The sequence below is a fragment of the Mycetomoellerius zeteki genome, unplaced genomic scaffold, assembly GCF_001594055.1.
Source record: "Mycetomoellerius zeteki isolate Tzet28-1 unplaced genomic scaffold, Tzet1.0 scaffold114, whole genome shotgun sequence".
NCBI classification, from domain to species: Eukaryota; Metazoa; Arthropoda; class Insecta; order Hymenoptera; family Formicidae; genus Mycetomoellerius; species Mycetomoellerius zeteki.
Genome location: NW_017256062.1, coordinates 2,420,377 through 2,441,459, shown reverse-complemented (window position 1 = coordinate 2,441,459; position 21,083 = coordinate 2,420,377). Strand labels below are relative to the sequence as shown.

At 35.3% G+C, this 21,083-nt stretch overlaps 3 protein-coding genes across 5 annotated transcripts; 1 reads left to right on the top strand and 2 right to left on the bottom strand.

Annotated features, from left to right (window-relative positions):
- Nucleotides 1-799: 799 nt before the first annotated feature.
- On the bottom strand, nt 800-5,370 carry LOC108728474 (diphthine methyltransferase). Of its 2 annotated transcripts, none has more exons than XM_018457037.1 (4): nt 5,219-5,370; nt 2,035-2,664; nt 1,457-1,583; nt 800-1,192 (listed from the first exon to the last, which is right to left on the bottom strand). In XM_018457037.1, exons 2-4 carry the CDS (start codon nt 2,645-2,647, stop codon nt 820-822), a joined length of 1,113 nt encoding a protein of 370 aa, XP_018312539.1. In that variant the 5' UTR covers nt 2,648-2,664; nt 5,219-5,370; the 3' UTR covers nt 800-819. The 2 variants fall into 2 exon arrangements, with proteins under 2 accessions (XP_018312539.1, XP_018312547.1); XM_018457045.1 differs by lacking the exon at nt 5,219-5,370 and adding an exon at nt 4,782-4,859.
- A 1,366-nt stretch (nt 5,371-6,736) lies between these two features.
- LOC108728520 (uncharacterized) lies at nt 6,737-10,931 on the top strand. The gene is made up of 4 exons (XM_018457099.1): nt 6,737-6,930; nt 7,033-7,367; nt 8,105-8,230; nt 8,932-10,931. The coding sequence occupies exons 1-4, from the start codon at nt 6,887-6,889 to the stop codon at nt 9,330-9,332; spliced, it is 906 nt and encodes a 301-aa protein (XP_018312601.1). The 5' UTR covers nt 6,737-6,886; the 3' UTR covers nt 9,333-10,931.
- Nucleotides 10,932-12,169: 1,238 nt separating this feature from the next.
- Nucleotides 12,170-14,618, bottom strand: LOC108728574 (uncharacterized). 2 transcript variants are annotated; one of them, XM_018457202.1, is made up of 4 exons: nt 13,826-14,618; nt 13,653-13,752; nt 13,465-13,558; nt 12,170-12,363 (listed from the first exon to the last, which is right to left on the bottom strand). In XM_018457202.1, exons 1-4 carry the CDS (start codon nt 14,572-14,574, stop codon nt 12,290-12,292), a joined length of 1,017 nt encoding a protein of 338 aa, XP_018312704.1. In that variant the 5' UTR covers nt 14,575-14,618; the 3' UTR covers nt 12,170-12,289. The 2 variants fall into 2 exon arrangements, with proteins under 2 accessions (XP_018312704.1, XP_018312695.1); XM_018457193.1 differs by lacking the exon at nt 12,170-12,363 and having other exon boundaries at nt 12,774-13,558.
- Between the last annotated feature and the right edge of the window lie 6,465 nt (nt 14,619-21,083).

Sequence of the window (21,083 nt, the reverse complement as noted above, 5' to 3'; positions counted from 1 at the left end):
ACGACTGTTTACTGACTATCAAGGGGAGATAAGGATAGTTTCGGCTTATTTTTATAAATATTTTACAGTGATCTCATTATTCCGTCTTATCCAAATTGTTTTTATTTATATAAATTTGGCGTGTAAGAAAAATCCAAGTTTCGTTTATGACACATTTCTTGCTTATGACGTCACGATTCAATATGGCTGAGGTGACTATTGTAATAGGCTTTCTACAATAGTCATTACACTATATGAAATTAACCAATCATAATCGATTTTTCTTCTCATATTCGACTATGATTATTTAATGTCTTTTGATCTAAGACTTAAAACTTAAATAATAGCTTATTATAGAAAACCCTTAAGAAATAAGCGACAACACGAGAAAAATATCAGGGCGCTTGGTTCGAATCCTGGAGTGACCTGATATCTTTCTCATGTTATCGCTTATTTCTTACATTACTCAGAAACCTTAAAGAAACTTAGATAAATCTAAGATTATTTTGTTTAAAAAACAAGACTTTCTGGATATTATTAGATTGCTTATTAGATGAAAGCTTATTGGACAAAGTTCTCCTTATAAATTTAGAGATTATAGCATTAAATTTAATAAATATCAAATTATTGATGTTTATTAAATTTATTAAAAGAAAAATCTATAAAGTCTTCAAATCATTTTCCCATTTGTCATTCTATAATTACTTCAATAAATATTTTAAGAAATCGCTGGTTTCTATATAAATAATAGATAATTCATATATATAAATTGTGAAACATATCTATTTTATTTTTCTAAAATTGTTATAACGTTTATTTAGGAATATCCTTCATCTTATATTAGTAATCTTTTTCGTCAATACGTTTGTCCGGCCAAAAATCAATTACAGATACTTTAAGGAGACAATCTTCATAGGAACAAGTGCTCATCAAAGTGTCTCCATTAGATATGCTTAAATTCGAAACATCCGATTGTTTTAAGAATGACCAGTCACAGCCATACGATAAACCTTTGTGCTCTTTATAATTGACAACAACAGACGATAATACATCATGATTAATGATCTTAAAACCATTGTGCATACAGGCGGCAAGCAGGTATTGATGAGTAAACGGATCCCATTTTAAACGCCAAACTCCACCATCGAGACAAATCGTCGATATTGGTCGCGCGAAATTTCTCTTATCCCACAGTCTTACATTCTGATCGTAACTGAAATATTTAAGCGCATATTGATCGTTTAAAGAAAAATTTATCAAATAAATTATCCAAAATAAATTTTGCAACCATAGAAGATAAAATATGTGTAGATTAAATTTTTTTATTTTTAGTAATCTATGAATAAAGAAGAAATTTATTTTAAAATTTGTAAGATTCACGCGCGCGCGTACGACAAATTAAATATGGAGATCTTTGATCTCTTAAACTTTTATTTTCTTGAAAGAATGTAAAGTGATTACCGAAAATTTTTTTTACCTTCCGGTTGCGAGTAAGAATTTTTTACTATGGATGCTAGTGACACCGGCAATATACTTTTTATTTTCAACTACAGGATGAGATCCAGTTCTGCTATCGAAACATAGGAATCTATTGTCATCGCCTCCTGAAATTTACCATAAATTAATTTATAAAAACTTATCAATCGAGTTTTCTTACTCTCCCAATTGAATTATAATATTCTAAATAATAAATTCGACTAGGCGCGTTGTCAGTGCGCATTAATAAAGCTGTACGCAAATTGACATCAAAGTATGTGTTTAATATAAATACAGAAACATGTTGAGTTACGAAATCGTCAGCACACTTTATTGTGCTGTTAGATAAAACATGTATTTTACAATTCAAAATATTTGCATATCACTTTTACACTTAGATTAAATCAGTATATATGGCTTTGATATGCACCAAAGCGTACTAATGCATCCAACCGCAAAAACATTGTTATTTATAAATCAAGCAAAATATATAATGTAGCTAAATTGTATTCCAAAATAAATTGCTTGTGCCGAAAATCTATATAGATTCATTTTCATATAAATCATATATCGTCATACCAGAATAAAAAATTAATGGATTGCAATAATCAAAGGCGACAATCCACGCATGGAACTTGTGCGCAGGCCATGTAAAATCTTTCGTCAGATCACCTGCTTCACCCCACGTAAAACGAGAGATTTGTCCTGCACTGTCGCTCACAAGAATATTTGTATTAATGATAGGATCAGAGGCAGGGCTGTTTCTTCTGGACCAATCAAGAGATAACGCCATGACATTCTCCTCATTATTGACTTTTAATTTAGTGATAAATTCTATTCTTTTTCCATCGTTTTTTAGTTGATAAATTTGTAAGTATCCCATGGAATCGACAACTGCGAGTAATATTCGAGTTTCTACAATATCTATGACATGTAACCATTTCATATCCAATATAGCTGAAGTGCATACTTGTTGCAGCAATTCTAATTCTCCACCATTTGTTATACGCAACAATAAAATTTGCCCTTGTCTATATGTAGACTTTGTGTTAGGTTCATTTTTATTTAATTCATATGTTCCACACGTTAATAAATTTCGATATGGCTCTACAGGACACCATTCGACGGTGTCTGCTGGAAATTTTGTATCGAATGTAGCCAATGTACGTATATGTATCTCATCTTCTGCCATTTCTTTCAGTCAATTATCTGGAACAAAAGGAATTTCGACATAATTTAGAGTTATGCATCATCAAATAATATTTAATAAATACTTTTGAATTTGTGGTTTTAGGATTATATATATAATAAACTTACAAGATAGCGATTATGTTCTTAATTATAATCAATAAATCTTGATCATAATCAATGTATGCATGTAAAAGATAGTATTGAAAACAGCACATTAATTGTGAAATAAATATATAGCGAAAAGATGTAAAAAAGAAAGAAATGAGAATATATCCAATATAAATATGAAACAAACTGAAAGAAAAATATGAGTTGCAATGGACACACAGCTCTTTTCTCTTTTTCAATAAAAAAATGTTTATTTCATTATAGTATTACACAAAATTTAAATATAGGAACACATTTGTATCATTCTTTTACTTGGTATTTCTCTTATATTTATCTTAGGACCTTATATGCATCTTGTGTCTATATTTGTACTATTTGTATTATTTGTACTATAATTGTATACACATGTTAAGGCTTTAAATATATCACTATTTCCACAAATTATATTATTTTAAATTAATAAATAAATATTATTAAGAAAAGAAAAACAAATTCTTTATACAAATTATCCATATAGAATTATTTACTATTACATTATTTACTATTACAAACCAAGAGCTTAAAATAAATAAAAAATATCACTATATACAGGGCTACATTTTGGCAGTATTTAATTCTTTCGATATTATTATTCATTTTTGTTAAAAAAGGAAAGTTGTTTAGTAGCTATTTAGCTATTTGATTAAATTTAGCCAAATTGAGATGTTTGTGATAGAAATATTCTTCCATTAGTTTTCAATAAAATCCATTGCCATTATTATCTATAATTACTTGAGCTTATTTTTTATCTAACAACACATTACAAAATGACTATGAATTTGTTTCTATCACAATGGGATAATACTTTCCACTCAAAATCCTTATAATATGCAAGAGGTAGCAGAACAATCATTCATTTGATTACCAATTGCTTTATATTGAGCTATGTAATGGTTCTTTAAACTTTTGTAGAAAATACATGGAATATTTACTTAAATATACAAACATACAGTGTACTTAAGTTGGTATTCACAGTCAGTTCTTATATTCAAGACCGTTTTAAGTTCAGTCTTGAGATGTCACGAACCAATCAGAGGGCTGTATTAGTGCTTTAAGACATCACTTAAGACAGTCTTGAAAGATCTAAGATCTGACTAAGATCTGACTATGAATATTGGCCTTAGATTTTGTAAATTTTTGATATTCAAGGACATTAACTCAGCTAATAGAGATCCTATGTGATTTCGTGTAACAATGAGTGCATCCAGAAGCACGATCACTCATTGAGCTCTTGTACCTGTTTGGTCTATATTTTTAGCTCTAATGAAATATGCCAATCAGATGCAAGAGCTCACTGAGCGTTCTGCGCTTCTGGATGCACCCAATAGGTACATCCAGAAGCACGACCGTTCACTGAGTACTCAGTAAGCTCTTACATCTGACTGGCATATTCCATTAGAGTTAAAAATATAGACCAAACAAGTACAAGAGCGCTCTCATTGAGCGCTCAGTGAGCAGTCGTGCTTCTAGCTGCACCTAATAGTTAATTATCCACTTTGGTAGGTTCTGAGGGACAAAATTTAATTTTGTCCCCCTCTTTCTCATATAAACATCACCAAAGTTTTTTCCACAAAGGATAAGATTTAAAAATATTTAAAGCTGAATAGCTTAAAGAAGGACATTACAGTTATAACCTTCAATTTTAGCATGTTATCAAGTGTATATTATCAAGAATTTTGAGTGGATCTAAAATATGGACCAATTTTCAAAATAGAATGAATACTGTTGATAATACAAGCTTCTGCACAATGCAATAAGTACTATTTTAAAAATATATGTTTGCATCATAAATATGAGTTTTCTACGCAAACGAAGTTGTATAATTCATTATGAAAGCACATAGTGTTATTGGCATGCTTTCCTGGCACTCTTCATAGCCTCGGCACGGCATTGTTGGACTAGACAGCACGCCTTCGCGATGTCGCGTTCGACCTTAGACAACGTTTTGTTAATGTTATCGCCGGTGTAACAAAGTTTAAGATCGCGACCTAGTTGCTCTATGACTCGCAGCAACTTGATGTATTTTGATTGAGCAGGCACGGAAGATATTGGTGCGATGCGTTGAGAAACTCTCGGCTCCGGCACCGTCAGCAACGGTTCCGTAATTTTCGCTGTCACTCCCACGTTTTTGCGTTGCTTTGTCATCTCCGAGAGGGAGGAAAAAGGCTGCGCGTTTCCCGTTTATCTTTTACAACAACCTTGAGAAACAATCGACAATCTATCAGGCCTATGAAACTTCAGCGAGTGAAGCAAAAGATCGAGCGCAGATTAGCAATATGCTAATCTTTAAAGTTTAATTTAATGCGAGAAGTAAGTCCATTGAATTCACGTCGACATGTTGGCACAAAAATTTCGCTCCGCCGAAACACAAGCCAAGCGAATGTAAATATTATGTGTATAATATATTTATAGGTACTATAAATACCTAGTCAATCTCCTCAAATCTCTCTTCGTATCTCTTAAATATCATATCGTGATACGTGTCGCAATTGTCGCAAATAACAAGTTCTGCAATTCGCAACTTAGTCAAACAAACCAACTTAGCCGGACTTAGCGTCTTTCATCAAACACGGTCAAGTGGGGTGCATTCGTTTAGGCTGCGTTCGTAAATATCACCCGAATGCCCCCGTCTATCGTCTAAAGCCGGAATCAGAGTATGCATTGAAGATTGAGATTGAAGTTTGAAAGATTGAAATTTGATCAATCAAAACAATAGGAGCTAAAATTCCTTTGCCCTCATCAAATTTCAATCTTCAATCTTCAATCTCAATCTTCAATGCGTAGTCTGATTCCGGCCTAATGGTATCTTTAAGGTACCTTTACCTTGCCTTTATGGCAACGTCGAGCGTCGAGTATCATGAGCTTGCTATTCGTTAATTTTGATCACGTGACCTGTTTTTAGCGAATAGTAAGCTCACAATGTTCGACGTTTGACGCTCCCATGTAAGTCTGGATCTACAATAGGTGTTTTAAGACTTAAGCCACAAGAAACTGACCAATTATAGTCGAATCCGAGGGGAATAATCGATTGTGATTCGCCCATTTCTTATGGCTTAATGCGGGGTCTATAATAGAAGTAGTAGGGTCTTAAGTCGTAGAAAATTGACCAATCACAGTTGATTAGTCTTCTCATATTCAACTGTGATTAGTCAATTTTCTACGACTTAAGACCCTACGACAGCTACGACTTCTATTGTAGACCCCGCATAAGGCTTAAGGTGAAATCACACGGTGCGGAAAAAGACTGCGGATAGAGAATGCGTCATTGAAGCAACCAATCAGCGCTATTCAGCGCTATTCAGCGCTATTCGGAATAGTGCTGATTGGTTGCTTCAATGGCTGCGTTCAGCAGACTCAACAGTTTTGCAACCGTTTTATGATTGTCTGCTGAGATAGGACCATTCTTCTAGATCTAAAAGTATGATCCAATTAGCGCGAAGGAAACTTACAACAGTTGCAAAACAAACGTTCTGCTGAACGCAGCCATTGGCTGCATTCAGCGGACTCAACAGTTGAGTGAGCGTTCGCTGCTATTGACGTATTCTTCTAGATCTAAAATTATGATTGGATGATCTAAAAGAATACACCAATAACAGCGAGCGCTCACTCAACTGTTGAGTCCGCTGAATGCACCCATTGACGCATTCTCTATTCCGCAGTCTTTTTCCGCACCGTGTGATTTCACCCTTAAAACCCTATTGTAGATCCGGGGTAATGGCACCTTTAGATAGTTTACAGCGCATGCGCACCACACTCGAGTACACTGTGGAAGTGAGAAATCCACTATTCTGTATCTCGCTATCTTTGCACACCCCCCACTCCCAAAAAGAGGTTGCGTTAGCAAAATATATTACATATATGGTACAACCTCTTTGTAACTTCGATGCAAATGCAAACGCGCGACGCGACGTAACCTTAAAGCTTTTTCATTTGCTCGGTACTCTCGATAGGATTCACTGCTATTTTGCTGAATTATTACGTTAGATAAACCAATTTGTTACCTACTTCTAGACGAAATGTGAAAAGACTTATTGTTAATGTTGATTTGTGCAAAGATTACAGTATTACAAAGATACAAGTATTAAAAAAAAAGATGCAAAAAATGTCTTGCAGCGATTCTCAACAGAATTCAAGTTCGTAAGTACCAATGCCTTTGCTAATAAAAATAATATTTACAAATAGTACTTGTCAGAATAAAGTCACGTTAACTTCATGTTTCGAAAATATTTTGTTCAATAGCTCTAAAAGGAAATGTAAAGGTTCCAATTGGACTAAAACAGAAACAAGATGTTTTCTCAACCTTTGTATTGAAAAGAGAATAATACAAATGATGGATGGGAAACGCCACAAACATATAGACATCTATAATTCATTGGAGCCTAGTATGAAAGAGATGGGTTTCATAAAAAGTGGCGCACAAATGAAAATAAAATTGAAACATTTGAAGGAAATATATTTTAAATGTAAAAGAAACAACAATACAAGTGGCGTTAGTCGTCAGACATTTGTGTTTTACGATGAAATGGAACAACTTTATTGCGGAAGATCATCAGTTCAAGCCAATACAGATATCGGTATTGATTTCAGTGACAATGGCCTAAGGTTTGTTCGTGTCGCAAGCTCCAACATGCTCCAATATGCTCCTACCATAGCTCCTTCTGAGGCCTCGTCTACAATATGCAAAATAAGTTTGGTTTAAGAAGTAAGAGTAAGAAATTGATTAATCACGGTCGATTATTCTTTTCACACTCGACTGTGATTGGTCAATTTCTTACTCTTACTTCTTAAACCAAGCTTATTATGTGTATTGTAGACGAGCCATAATTCTACCAAGCACGTTGGAGTGAATAGGAGCTATGGTAGGAACATATTAGAATATGTGACACGAACAAATTTCTAGTTTTCACCAAGGGTTTGATCTAGGTTAGAATACAAGAACAACCAACTACAGTCGAGCATTCCCCTGTAATTCAATTGTAACAAAAGGAAACTCAACTGTAGTTGGTTGGTTCTTGCATTTTGACCCGGTTCGAACCCTTGGTGGAAACTAGGCCAATGACTACATTTACACGGCACTCTTAATCAGGTTTAATAACATCCATAGTTATGAAACTGATCAATCACAGTCATTCCATTCTTCTGAGGAACAGCTATGATTGGCCAATTTACGGATGTTATTAAATCTGATTAAGCATGCCGCGTAACATAGATTTATATAATATTCAAAGTATGTGAATAATGTTTATTAATCCGTTTGTTATTCACTACTTATTTATATTTATGACAGTAATAACAATGTATGCACTCATAGTTGTAGAATTAACTGAACCAGAAATGCTTCAAGTGGAAGATAATATAGAAGCTGATTTAGAAGATAAAATAAAGGAAAATGAAAAGATCGTGAATGATACTACATCACCTAAAAAAAGAAAAACAGGTCAGTATTATGAAATATTACAAACAGCTTTTGTAAAAAAAATTATAAATGAATATTAATAATAATTATAAATGAATATTAAATTAAAAGTTATATAAAATAGAACATTATAAATATTGCATTATGTAAAAACTAGGGCTCAGACAAAAGATTTGAACATGTTGAATATTCGATCTATTTGAATAGTTGAAAGTTTAAAAAAATGAGCATCTAATTCGAATATTTCGGACAGTTCGAACAGTTTGAGCTTAAGCAGTGATCAGTATGAAACATCAATTCGTTATGTTCGAAGTTCGGTCAGTAAACAAATGTAGTATCCCTTGGAAACAAAAGAGCAGTTAAATAAAATTCTTATATTTACTGATATCGTCCTATAAATATTCTGAGCCATCCTGGACATATTCAGGATGATCCTGAAAACGACTGTGATGTCTGAGTTCGAAATGTAATAATTTCGAACTTTCAGCTCTGAAGTGGGTTAAAATAGTTCGAACATACATTCAGTCCGAACTATTTAACGTTCGAACTTAAGATTCGAACTGTCCGAATTGTCAAATCGTCTGATGTTTTCGAGCACTAGTAAAAATTTAAAGCACACATCTATTTATCTTATGCTAATAAGTACATCATAATATAAATTTTAATAATTTGTTTCCAAATAAATTCACACAAAATAATATTGTTTATTTGTGTATTTTTAGGTCGCAACACACACATGAAGCTAGCGGAGAAATTTGCAGAAGTTTTTGCGAAAAAACAGGCCAAAGAAATACAAAAAGTTATGAAGGAACAAATGCGCATGTTTGACGATGCAATACATGCGCAACTGGATAATCAAAGAAAGTGGGAAAAGGAGATGATTGAAAAAGAATACCAGCATCAAACTTCAATTTTGGAGACCTTTATGAAAGGATTACAAACAATGCAATCTACCAACTTGCAATATCCTCAGTTTACACCAACTTCAGTTCCAGTGCATACATTCCCGTCAACTTCTGCTTCTCAAAATGTGTGTCCGTACCATTTGTCACCATCTCCTTCGTTATCACATTCATCATCTTCATCTAATGAGACTGATACAAATAAACAGGTATACAAGTAAAGAAACAAATGTATATATATATATATATATTGTTTTGCCCGTGCCGTGCCGATACCTGTGAAGATCAAAGATCGCGTTGCCCATTTTCGTGTAATTCGTGTACTTTATTCCCGCGAACCGTGAGTGCAAGAACGCGTCTACGAGAGCGCCTCTGAGGGTCGGACGTACGGACGCAACATTTTGGAGGCTCGTCCGATTTAAAGAATCTCGGCATCGGGTAATGATTCGTTCGCCAATCATTACGAGAAAGAGAGCTCAAATGGAGAATTCAGAGGGAACGTTGACGCAACAAATCATCCCGCGAGAATCGGAATAAACGGCGGAAGTGACAGCTCTACGGGTCGCCTTATAGGAAACCTCTCCTGTAACAACGGCGCTTCAAGCTGTATTACGAGAGCTGCAACAACTGCGCAAATAACAGCAACGCACGAGAACCGATTACGCAGATTCAATGCAACAGCGAAAGCAGAGATCGCGGAGCAGCAACAAAGAGGAATTTGCGGTGACGTTGTGGCAACGGGATGCAAAGATTGCGCAGCTCCAGGAGAAACTGTGAGGGATCTCTACGATTCAGCTACCCAGATAGCTAAACGTTCAAAAATCACAGCTGAACAGGCTGTGATTTCCAGTAGTTTAGATATCGTACTGGTATTGTACAAGTCAATGTTGTCAGATTTTAGTTACTGCTCCAAATTATTTGACAGTGCTAGCATTAAACCAAAATTGCGTACTATAACTTTAAAAACGCACGGTGCTGTTACGCGTGTCAGGTTTCTTGCCGAATCTATGTGATCGTTCGAAGCTCACACGTAGATTTCTCCCATGCGCGATCGCATTATCAGCATTAAAACAAAACTGCGCGCTATAACTTCGAAATTGCACGGCGCTTTTACGCGTGACTAGTTTCGTGCAGAAAAATATACTATATGTCCAATTTTCAAGCAATGCACAACATCGCCACTAGAGGGACATCGCGAAGTTCAATTTCTCATATTTAAAAAATTACATCGAGTAGGATAAAAGGCGCATTAGGATGAGACTTCTCAATCAAAAATTTGATTCCTTTTTTTTTTCTTTGATAAAATATCTACGTTCAGCAGACACAACACTTGAGTCTGTTGAATGCAGCCAATAATGATGAAATCAGTTCCTATAATTGGGTTCCAAGAATGAGGACTAACAAAAATTTTACACGTCATAACAGGATTGTGTGCTTGGCGTGCTGTTCTAAAAAGACAGAATTTGTATTATTCATTGCGCAGTCAATATGCTGCTATAACATAACTGTGTGTCAGTTATATATAAAGTTAACGTCGTGCTGACAATGTGCGGTTAACGAGTTGTTTATAGGGTTTGTTTCATGTGACTTCACGAATTTCAACACATGATGTTTCACATGAGTGTAATATGCGTGCACAGCGTAACGTTTCAGAGCTCACAACTCTGCAACGTATGGTTACTGTGCCATATAAGTGCTATCTGGGTACTTGTAATTGTTATAAGTGGGTTCAAATAATTTTTCCTTGCTTAAGGGAGTCTTGTGTTTTCAAATCAATACAAAATTATATTAAAAACCTTTTTGATATTATAAATTATACGAGGGGCACTACTTATATTTTGAGCCTTGGCAACACTGAGTGTTGTCAGGTGTCATCTGACGTTTCCACTAGAAAGTTTGACATTTTTGACCATAACCTTCAGAACGTTTTGTTATTTGAGCGCGATTTGTATTGTTTACAGTCACTTGAAAATTGTGTCTCAGCGAAAAAATGGAATTAACTCGTGAAAATTTTCGTGCAATGATTTATTACGACTTTCGACGTGGATTATCAAGACAGGAGTGCATCGATCAACTTACTTCCACTTTTGGCGATAAAGCCCCGTCCTTTGCCACTGTGAAACGCTGGTATAACGAATTTAATCGTGGTCGCCGTTCGCTCACCGACGAAAGTCGTGAAGGTCGTCCAAAATCAGTTGTTGTGTCAAAAAACATTGATGCTGTGCAAAAACTAATAATGCAAGATCGTCATGTGACATACTGTGAGATTGAGACAACCTTAGGCATTAGTTCCACCAGCATATATAAAATATTGCATGATCATTTAGCCGTGAAAAAGATTTGTTCTCGTTGGATCCCACATAATCTGACAAAATCTCAAAAAGATGCTCGTGTCGATTGGTGCAAACAAATGCTTAAGAAATACAATGGCGGTGCTTCAAAACCAATAAAGTCTGCTCAAAAACAATAAAATCATTTTCAATGACAAATTACTGTTTTTTTATTATTAGGCTCAAAATATAAATAGTGCCCCTCGTATTATTTATGAGAATCTAACGCTTAAACGTTCGGCTACTGGGACATTTACCTTATATTGTTGGAGATAAAATTGTGTGCTTGTCGGTTCGAAAGTTTTGTGGCTGGGTTCCTCATGGACCAATATATCCGAAATTGTGAAAAAAATAAAATTTATTTTAAAAATATTTTATGAAAAAATATAATTATTATATAGTAGAAGAATCTGCAAGAAAATAAAATTTCGATATATTTTTTACTATAACAGAAGATAAGATTTTTACTATAACAGAAGATAAAAAATCTTTTAAATTAAAAGAGGTTTGAAGTTACAATAACAGTCTGTTTTTCGAAAAAGTCGCTTCATGGGTAACCCAGCCACACAAATTTTGGACCGACAAGCATACAATTTTATCTCCAACGATATAAATGATTATATTTATATAGTGGAAAAATGAATACTTATATTAATGAATATTTTTCGAACAATTATTTATTAATAATGAATTTCTTTTTATACGTATAGAAATTCGATAATCTTGTATTTAATGTATATGTACAGACGAACAATAATGCATCCTAATAATTCTAATTGGTTGATCCCTACTTTATTACTTTTCCGAGATTCCATTTTCCGAAATCCGACTGTCATGGGACAGCACCTTTACGCGATCATATCGATCGTTTCGGTGCCGCCGCGAGCGTCGCCTGTCGCGTCGATCCTGTTGCGAGTGATCACTGACAAGATAGCAGACAAATTGAATATTTCTAATTTATTTATGTCTATATAATTTGGGAATCGTTTGGGGAAATTTGGGAAAAGCATTTAAACATTTAGGAAATAGTATTTTTCTTGTAATTAACAAATTTTATCATGCGTCAAGTTAGCAGACAGCGATTTTATTTAATGTGTTTTATGAATGGAATCGATTAGAAATTATTTGGGCAAGACATCTTCATTATTATTTTCATTTAGGAAAAGTCATTATTTGGTAATTCAATAGATTTATACATTACGAAAACGAACAAAGCCCGGGTGTAGTATAGGTGTAGTAGGTGTAGTACAATGAATATAGTAAACTTAAAATCGTCAAAAAATTAATCAAATAAGCCCGGATCTGCGATGCGACTAATGTAGAACCAGCTTTAAAAGATTTTAACAAAAAGATTTTAATCACTTTATAAATTTGTAAACGAATCGATTAATTTAATGTCATATATTTTTCCGCGAGACGGAGAGCGAATGCCGAAGCGAGGATTGGGAGCAGAGGTACCGCGGTAAAGCCAAAATTGAATTCCCTTCCCCCTTTCCGAAGAAGGAAGTATCAAGAGCGCAAGGCCTCAAAAGGCAAAAGGATCCTGGAGTTCCCTTCATGAAGACGGGGGGATACCCAAGCCATAAGTTTCTTACCTAAAAATCTTTTTATCTTATCTTGAATATCGTGAATTATTGTACAATATCATCTCTTAAAACACTTGCATGCAACGGAATTTCACATAACGGAATATTACATAAATAATCTGTTAAATGTTTTCGAATAGTTGACCCAGAGATGTCATCACATTCTTGATTAATAACATTTACAGGTTGTGGATACATTATTTCAGCTTCGAGCACATCATTCAGCCATTGTTGAAAAAATTCTTCGTTCTTAGATTCCAAAAAATTTTGTAAAATACAACAACAACTTATAATATTTGGAACGAATACATGATTTGTATTAATTCTTTTTAGGAGTATTTTCCAACGTGCCTTCAGATGGCTAAATGCCATTTTTACATAAACTCTTGCAGAATTTAAATGTACATTAAAAAATTCTTGTTCAATTGTTACAGTACCGGAGTAGCCTTTTAATAACCATGGCAACAGTGGATATGCAGAGTCACCAACAATAAAGTAAGGTATCTCTAAATCATTAATATTTCTTGTACCCTGCAATCAAAATTATACAATAATATTACATAATGACAAAGTATAAATATTATATTTATTATATAATGATTAATTGTTAAGTCTTTATTCATACCTGTGGAATAATATTTTTTAAATTTCTATACAAACTTGAATCTTTTAATACAGTAGCATCATGGATACTCCCAGGATGGTAAACACAAATATTTCTCAATCTATAAATAATACATTTATTAATGATTATCGATCATTTTACTGTTATTAATAAAACTGGATGTAAATATGTACCTGCATTTATCATCAATCACTGCTTGTAAAACATATGAAGGCCAATCGTTACAATTAGCAAAATCTTGATAGCTTTCTGAAGGAGCCAATATAGGTATGTGCGTATCGTCGATACATCCAATAATTTGTGGAATGTGCGATGTTATTTCAAAATTCATTGCTATTTCTGAAGCTTCGTATGTATCTGGCATTTGGAGATAATCTTTCATCATCAAATTATTTACAGCATTGACAACTCGAAAAAAACATTTTTTTACTGTAGATTTATGAATTCCAAATATGTTGCCCACGACACTGTATTCTGCATAATTTGCTAATTTATATAAAGCGACAGCGACTTGCTTTTCGACTGATAAAGGTTCTCTTGATTTTAACAGAAGAGGCTTAGGTTCCAAAGCAGGTCGCAATAAAAAGCACAAATCATTGAAAGTTTTTTTAGACATTCGGAAATTCTCTATCCAGTCTGAATCTGTATATGTACATAGTACTACTTTATGCCAAAAATAATTGCTTCTCGGCTTCATCCATATGCTTTTTTCAACGTGTATCATATTAAAATACATTTCCAACATGTTAGGCATAGGAAACATCCTCACATACTCCATAAACATTATTTCCTGCATTCTGCGCAATTGTCGAATCTTGTCCCACATTTTTTTTCGCATAATTTTCAAAGAAAGAATATTTCTTCTATTTCTAGTCAAAATAATATGTTCAAAAAACAAAATACATTTTTGCAAATATGACATTTTGAATATAAATATAAACCCAGAGAGAAGCCTGAGAACGACCATGCCCGAGTCACAGTATATACTGTGCCCGGGATTTAGCTGCAACCTTATTTTGAAGCGCTTCTATGTCCACAAAACGTGGACATTGAACTACGTAGCCAATGCCCACGATCCCGTCGGTAATGTTCACAATTTTTTGGGTTACACAATTTTCATAAAAAAAGAGGGGGTAATGTTGGTAGCAACAAAAATCCTTGAGGCATCATAGTTTTATTTTCTACGGATTGGTAATATTTACAAGTAGTAATCCGTTAGTTTGCGCCGATCATGATCGATCGAGTATAAAAGTAGTGTAATTATTTTCCCCGCATTACATGATAATTCGTGAACTGTTCGCGAATGGCTGTCATCGCGGAGGTTTCGTGTTTCGACAGTTATGTGTATCAGTCAAATTGTGCCGAATCGTGTCGAATTTGCGGAAATGCATCGTATTAAGGCGCGTTCACACCTTGACGGAAAAGCGGAAAAGCAGCAGCCAATCAGAATTCGCGCTGATAGTCGACAATTTCGACTTTTTGTACTACTTACTACCAGCGCGAGTTGTGATTGGCCACAATTTCAATGCTTTCGTTCATACTAACTTGCTATATTAGTATGAACGAAAGCATTGAAATCCTATGGTTGAACTTTACTGGCACCGACATAAGTTAACGATTACGGCCATTATATAAATCAGACTTTCTTCTTCTAAATTTGTACAAACGCGTATTGTATGTATGTACGCGATAGAAAGTACCGGTTCCCCATGAGGTGTACTTTTCGAGTTGCGTAAGTTACGAAAACCAATCGTAAATTCATTTAGCATTTCTGTTAGAGTGTACAACGGAAATTCTAATCAGCAATTGGTTGCATTAGTTCCCCATTTCTCTAATCTTCCGCGAAATACGCCCAATGTGAATGTCGGCTTTCAGAATGGCGTATTCTAGTAAATAAAAAATACGTATTCTAGTAAATTACTAGAATACGCAGGTTACGCTTACACAGGTTAAGCCGCATGTGACGGCATCCTGACAGTCATAAATATAAATTCCTAAAATCTGGTGATTTTATTGGCGAAAAATCACCAAAATCTGACGATTTTATGACGAGAATTCACCAAAATTAGGCGATTTTGTTGGCGAAAATTCATCAACAAAATGGCGACGAAACTTTTGGCTACGAAAGCTTCATAGGTGGCGATATTATCCCTGGTTCATCTGGCAATCCTGGCTAAATCCCGGGTATGGCCGCTCTCAGGCTTCTCTCTGATATAGGTCGCTATAAGGTCGCTGGGTGTAAAAGTAGCCATAATTTAATAAATTTAATTGGTCAATATCTACTGAATTTGTTCACTTTTGTAATTTTTTCCTTAATTCAAGATACACAAATTTCTTCAATCTTCCGTCATAGTACCGCGTATCGCGTCGCGAGATGGCGGGATTGGCGGGTCGAGCGCGGCGCGGCGCGAGCCGTATTTCACCTAATTTCACCACGGACGCCGCGGACGGTTCGATAAAAATCAGTCGTCGATCGGCGTCAGTCGGCGTCGGTCGGTGTTGGTTGGTGTCGGTATCGGCGTCGACGTCGTTTAGCAATTTCAGCATCGTTCGGTGTTGTGCAGCGCAGCGTCGCTCGTCGATCGCTCGGTAGCTTTGTTTGGTTTCATCTGGCCTCGTTCAGCTTCGTTCGATCGGGAGGCCGTTCCGTGGCCGTGCGTTCCTATTTTTTCTCTCAACAACAAGCGTTGTATCGCAGACAGCGGCTCCAAAAGCACTGCGTGCAATCGCGAGTCGTACCCGCGATCACGATCCTCAGAATCCGGAGTGAGACGGTGAGTAGCAGCCGAATCCCGACAAAGTGAAATCCTCGCGAGCCTCCTCAAGGTGGCTTTTCGCCGAGTCTTCCTCCTGCGAAAAGCGCGCAGGATCAGCTGGTTCTGTATCGCCATGGAGTAGCGACCCAGAAGCGATTCGGCGCGTGTCTTCGAGTGTGATTCATCTACCGCGAGATCCGGAAGAGCCAGTTCCGACCGGTCGAGCCGAATCGAGCGAAGGTTAGGCCGTGGCTCCGACGCTCTGACGCTTATTCGCGTCGCGTCGCGTCATCTCGTCTCCCTCTATCTCCCTCCCTCTCGAGCCCCCTTGATTTGGGGCGGTGCGCCGACGATTGTAACAAATCACACGATCTCCCTCTCCAAGGAACAAAATTGCTCGCAGGAGCATCTTTGACAGGATCCGCGTGTTTTGCCCTTCTCGTGACAACGAAGGTCAGCGGATATTACGGCCAAAGGATCCTGAATTTTATCGCATGTGAAGTTATCGCCATTATCGGTGACCAGCACTGCAAATTCACTGCTCTTCCGCCTGGTACTCCGTTTGATCGTCAGAATCGATTTTTTTTTTTTTATTAATATGGCGCAATTATTGTTTCCCTTTGCTATGTTTTACCGTTTTTATAAGAGCGGACAATAAAACGATGAGAGAAATAGGTGTTTAGGCTGCCCTTTCCCTTGAAATTACACTACGCACTGAGGATTGCGAATTAAAGATTAGAATTCAGCTAATTAAAACAAAATGGATTAAAATGAAAATTCTGACTGATCAAATTCTAATCTCTAATTCGCAATCCTTAGTCTCCAATGCGTAGGGTGAGAGGCTTCAGGACGCGTCTCTCTCGAGGCGCGGGGACGTTGGTCTTAATTGACACGGATTCGCGCCGTTCGCGAAATTTCTAACGCAGCGCTCGTAACCTCGATGCCCTTTCGAAGAACCGAGCGGAATCTTTCGCGACCTTCATACATTTTTACGATCGTTCAATTCGGTTCGCCGTTAAATTACACTGGAAAAAGAGTGATGGTTACACTAATTAGAATTCTGATTGAAAATGGAGGAATCAGAATTTTATAGTTGAATTTATTATAATTTTATCATAATTCTAGTTGAGATAACCAGAATTCTGATTGACGTAATCAAAATCATCTGGTTCGTCCATTTTCAACCAGAAATTTTTCTCAATGTACATTTCTACACGTTTTCTATATCCGTTGGGCTGCGTTCGAAGACACGGAGTGGCCTTATGGCTCATTTTATTCTTGTTCACTGTATGTTAAACAAGAGTAAAATGATACATGAAGCCATTCGGGTATTTCCGAATGTAGACTTGGAAAAGTGTTTTCTTCCGTTTAGTAAAATATATACAGGACTGACATGCATTTAAACTACTTTTATTTAAAACAGTTTTTTATTTCAGTGGACCACATGAAAATGATTACGTATTTTGTATTTGAAACTGAAAGATTAAAAGTTTTTTGTATTTTGTAATATAAATAATAAGATTGATTGTCAATCTTACAATAGTATTTGAAATACAAAATATTTTCATGTGTTCCGCTGAAATACAAAATACAAAATACACTTGTATTTGCAAAAATTGTGTTTTATTAAAAGTATTTGAAATGTCCAGCCCTGAATATATAGAGGGTAGTGTATGAAATGTCATACTATTTAACTGTGAAATTTTCAGGTTTTAGTGATTAATACATTAGTTCTATACCACTTCTGTATCAATTTTGTTAAAAACAAATATACTATACAAACCAATTAGTATGACATTTCATGTGCATATTTTATTTAAACGTATAGATATAGTAGATATTTTTACGCATTTTCTTTTTCTCGTTGAAAAAATCGGAGCAAGAAATATTTTCTTCCATCTTTAGCGATATTTGGAGAACCTATTTCACTCGTAAAATATGTAATTTAATTTATTTAAACGCGTATGTGCGGATGTGTGCGTGATTCGCCTGGGGTCTCAGGGTGCTCCAGAATTGATTTCCGCCTGGTAGAACGATCGCACAAAACTTATTCTCGATTATCTCGTTACAGCGCTATCCTCGGCGCGGCAACGAGACGAGTGAATATCAGCGCGCGAATCAGCCTCCCCGTCGATCGTCGATAGAGAGAATCCAGTTGAGGTGCAGGGGCGTTGTCCCCCCCTCCTCTCTCTCTCTCTCTCGTCATGTTCCGGTTGCACGTCCTTCACCTCGTCCGTCCTCAAAAGAAAAACAGGAATGAGATAGACAGGAAGAGAAGAAACAAAATCGAACTCGGGGATGCAAACGTGTGCGTGATCAATCTTTCTTCCTCTCTTTTTCTCATTCTCGCATGAAAACAATGGCGATGCGTGCCACGCGACGTAGGATTCCCCTTTAACATGTGAGAAAAAGGAGTGCTCAATCGGAGTTTTGAGAGTCGCCGTTATTTATATTTAACATCTCGGGAATCACCAGTAGTTTATCATAACGGTGCAGAGTTATGGAAGGATAGCCACCGCGTCTAACGTCAAAGGCTGAAGAATAGACCTTTGCATAACGCATAACCCCGCAAACACAATAGAATAGTAAGTCTTAAGCCTTAAAGCCTATTTTACAATGTATTTTTTATTTTTTTGCTATTTTTTACAGCTTGTCTTTTTGCTTCTTATCTGGTTTTTAATTTTCAGTCGCCCGGGATAAAAGTTAACAAACTTCGGAAGAAACAGGAAACAGTAGCAAGAAATACAGTTGTCATTAAAACGGTAGCAAAGAGCAGAAAAAAACAAGAAGTAAAAAGTAAGAAATAGGAAACAAAGAACACATTGTAGAATAGGTTTAAGAAATTGATCAATCACAGTCGACTGTGAGAAGAATAATCGACTATGATTGGTCAATTTCTTAAGACTTAACTTAAGGTTTACTACTCTATTGTGTTTGAGGGGTAATGCGTAAAGTATAATAAGACTTACTCAGTAGGGCTGGAAAAAACCCGGGTTTTGTTAAAACAGTTCAGTCCAGTAGGTATTTTTGATGGTTTATTGGATTTTTGGGTTTTTTTATACAATTTTGAGGGTTTTTTTTTAGGTTTTTTTTATACAATTAATTATTAGATATTTTCTTCACTTAATATTTGGTTTACGTTGTATTTATTATTATTTAATTACATATTCAAATAATATTAATTATATGAGAATAATATTTTGTAAAAATATTAATGATGAATTTTAGATATGGAAAAAACATTTCTGTAATAAAACAAAGAGAGAAATGATGACGCTACATATTATGAACAATATATTAACATTTATTTAGATATTAAACAGAGAAATACTCAAATATTAAGTTATTAGTTCAGTTAGTTAGTTTAGTGTACATATATCCATTAGATATTTATAAATACGTTCCTCTAATTTGTTTTTAATTAAAAAATTTATTTTTCTACAATTCCAATAAAACCCAAAAAAATCCACAAATTTTTTACGGAGTAAAACTCAAAAAACTCCAACTTTTTTAGGGGTGAGTAAAGTAATGTCAGCTCTGAATCAGATTTATTTCTTTTATTTTATGGAAAGGAAAGGAAATAAAGAATTTCAATTGGTTCATTTTCTTATATACTGTACGTTATACGTTATACAAGACTCTGTGCTCCTTCCTAAAATCTCAGACGGATTTGTTTGAGATTTCATCGTGCCGTTAGCATGGACGGCGCTGTTTCGAACTATGTGCGTGCGTGCGTATACGAAAATTAATTTCAGATAATTATCGCCGTCACGCATACGTGATATCGGTCTGTCTGTCACGAGAATTGGAGCATCACATGATATGCATGCCGCGTGGTAACGAATGTGCAAAAAGAAACCAATGGGAATTTTTCATTAGAAAAAACCCGAGTTCACCGCTACACGCGCGTGAAAGAGTACCCGAATATTCTTTTCTCAACACTGTTCGACAAAAAAATCACCAGAACGAGACTAGTCAGTTCCTATAGTTTGTTTAACGCTGAATAAGAATTACAGTTTCCAATGTTTGCTCCATCACGTCATAATTTTGAGAAATTTGCAGTTAAAGTTCGCAAAAAAAGGGCTATTTTCACATATTTTGCCATATTATAGCTATATGCTGTATATGTGACGTGATGGAGAAGTTTTACACATACGTGTATACATATATAATATATTGTATATTACCCTTAAAATTCAATTTTAGTGTTATTCACAAGAAAAGTTTCACAACTGTCCGGAACCGATTTGATTTTCCATGAAATATGTTGTTAAACACGAAAATCTAAGAGACACGTATTTTTTTATACGTGCCCTCATGTTTAAGGGATGAAACATCCCTTTGAAAAAAAATATTTTTCTTTCGAGGCGAATATCATCGGAAGTATAAAAGATAGAAAAAAATTTTTTAAACAAAAGTTGTACGGTTTCAAGAGTACTTCAATATTGAGAAGAAAAAAAATTTTTTACAAAAACACAATTGTTTACACAAACAAAAAAATTGTTTTTAATTTTAAATCGGACAGTTATGAAACTTCCTTTGTGAGTAACACTAAAATTGAGTTTTAAGAATAGTATATTACCATATATATGTATACACGTGTGTATTGTGTGTGTGTGCGTGCGCACGCGCGCGAAATTACATTCAAGAATACATGCGTATGTATACTTATTAG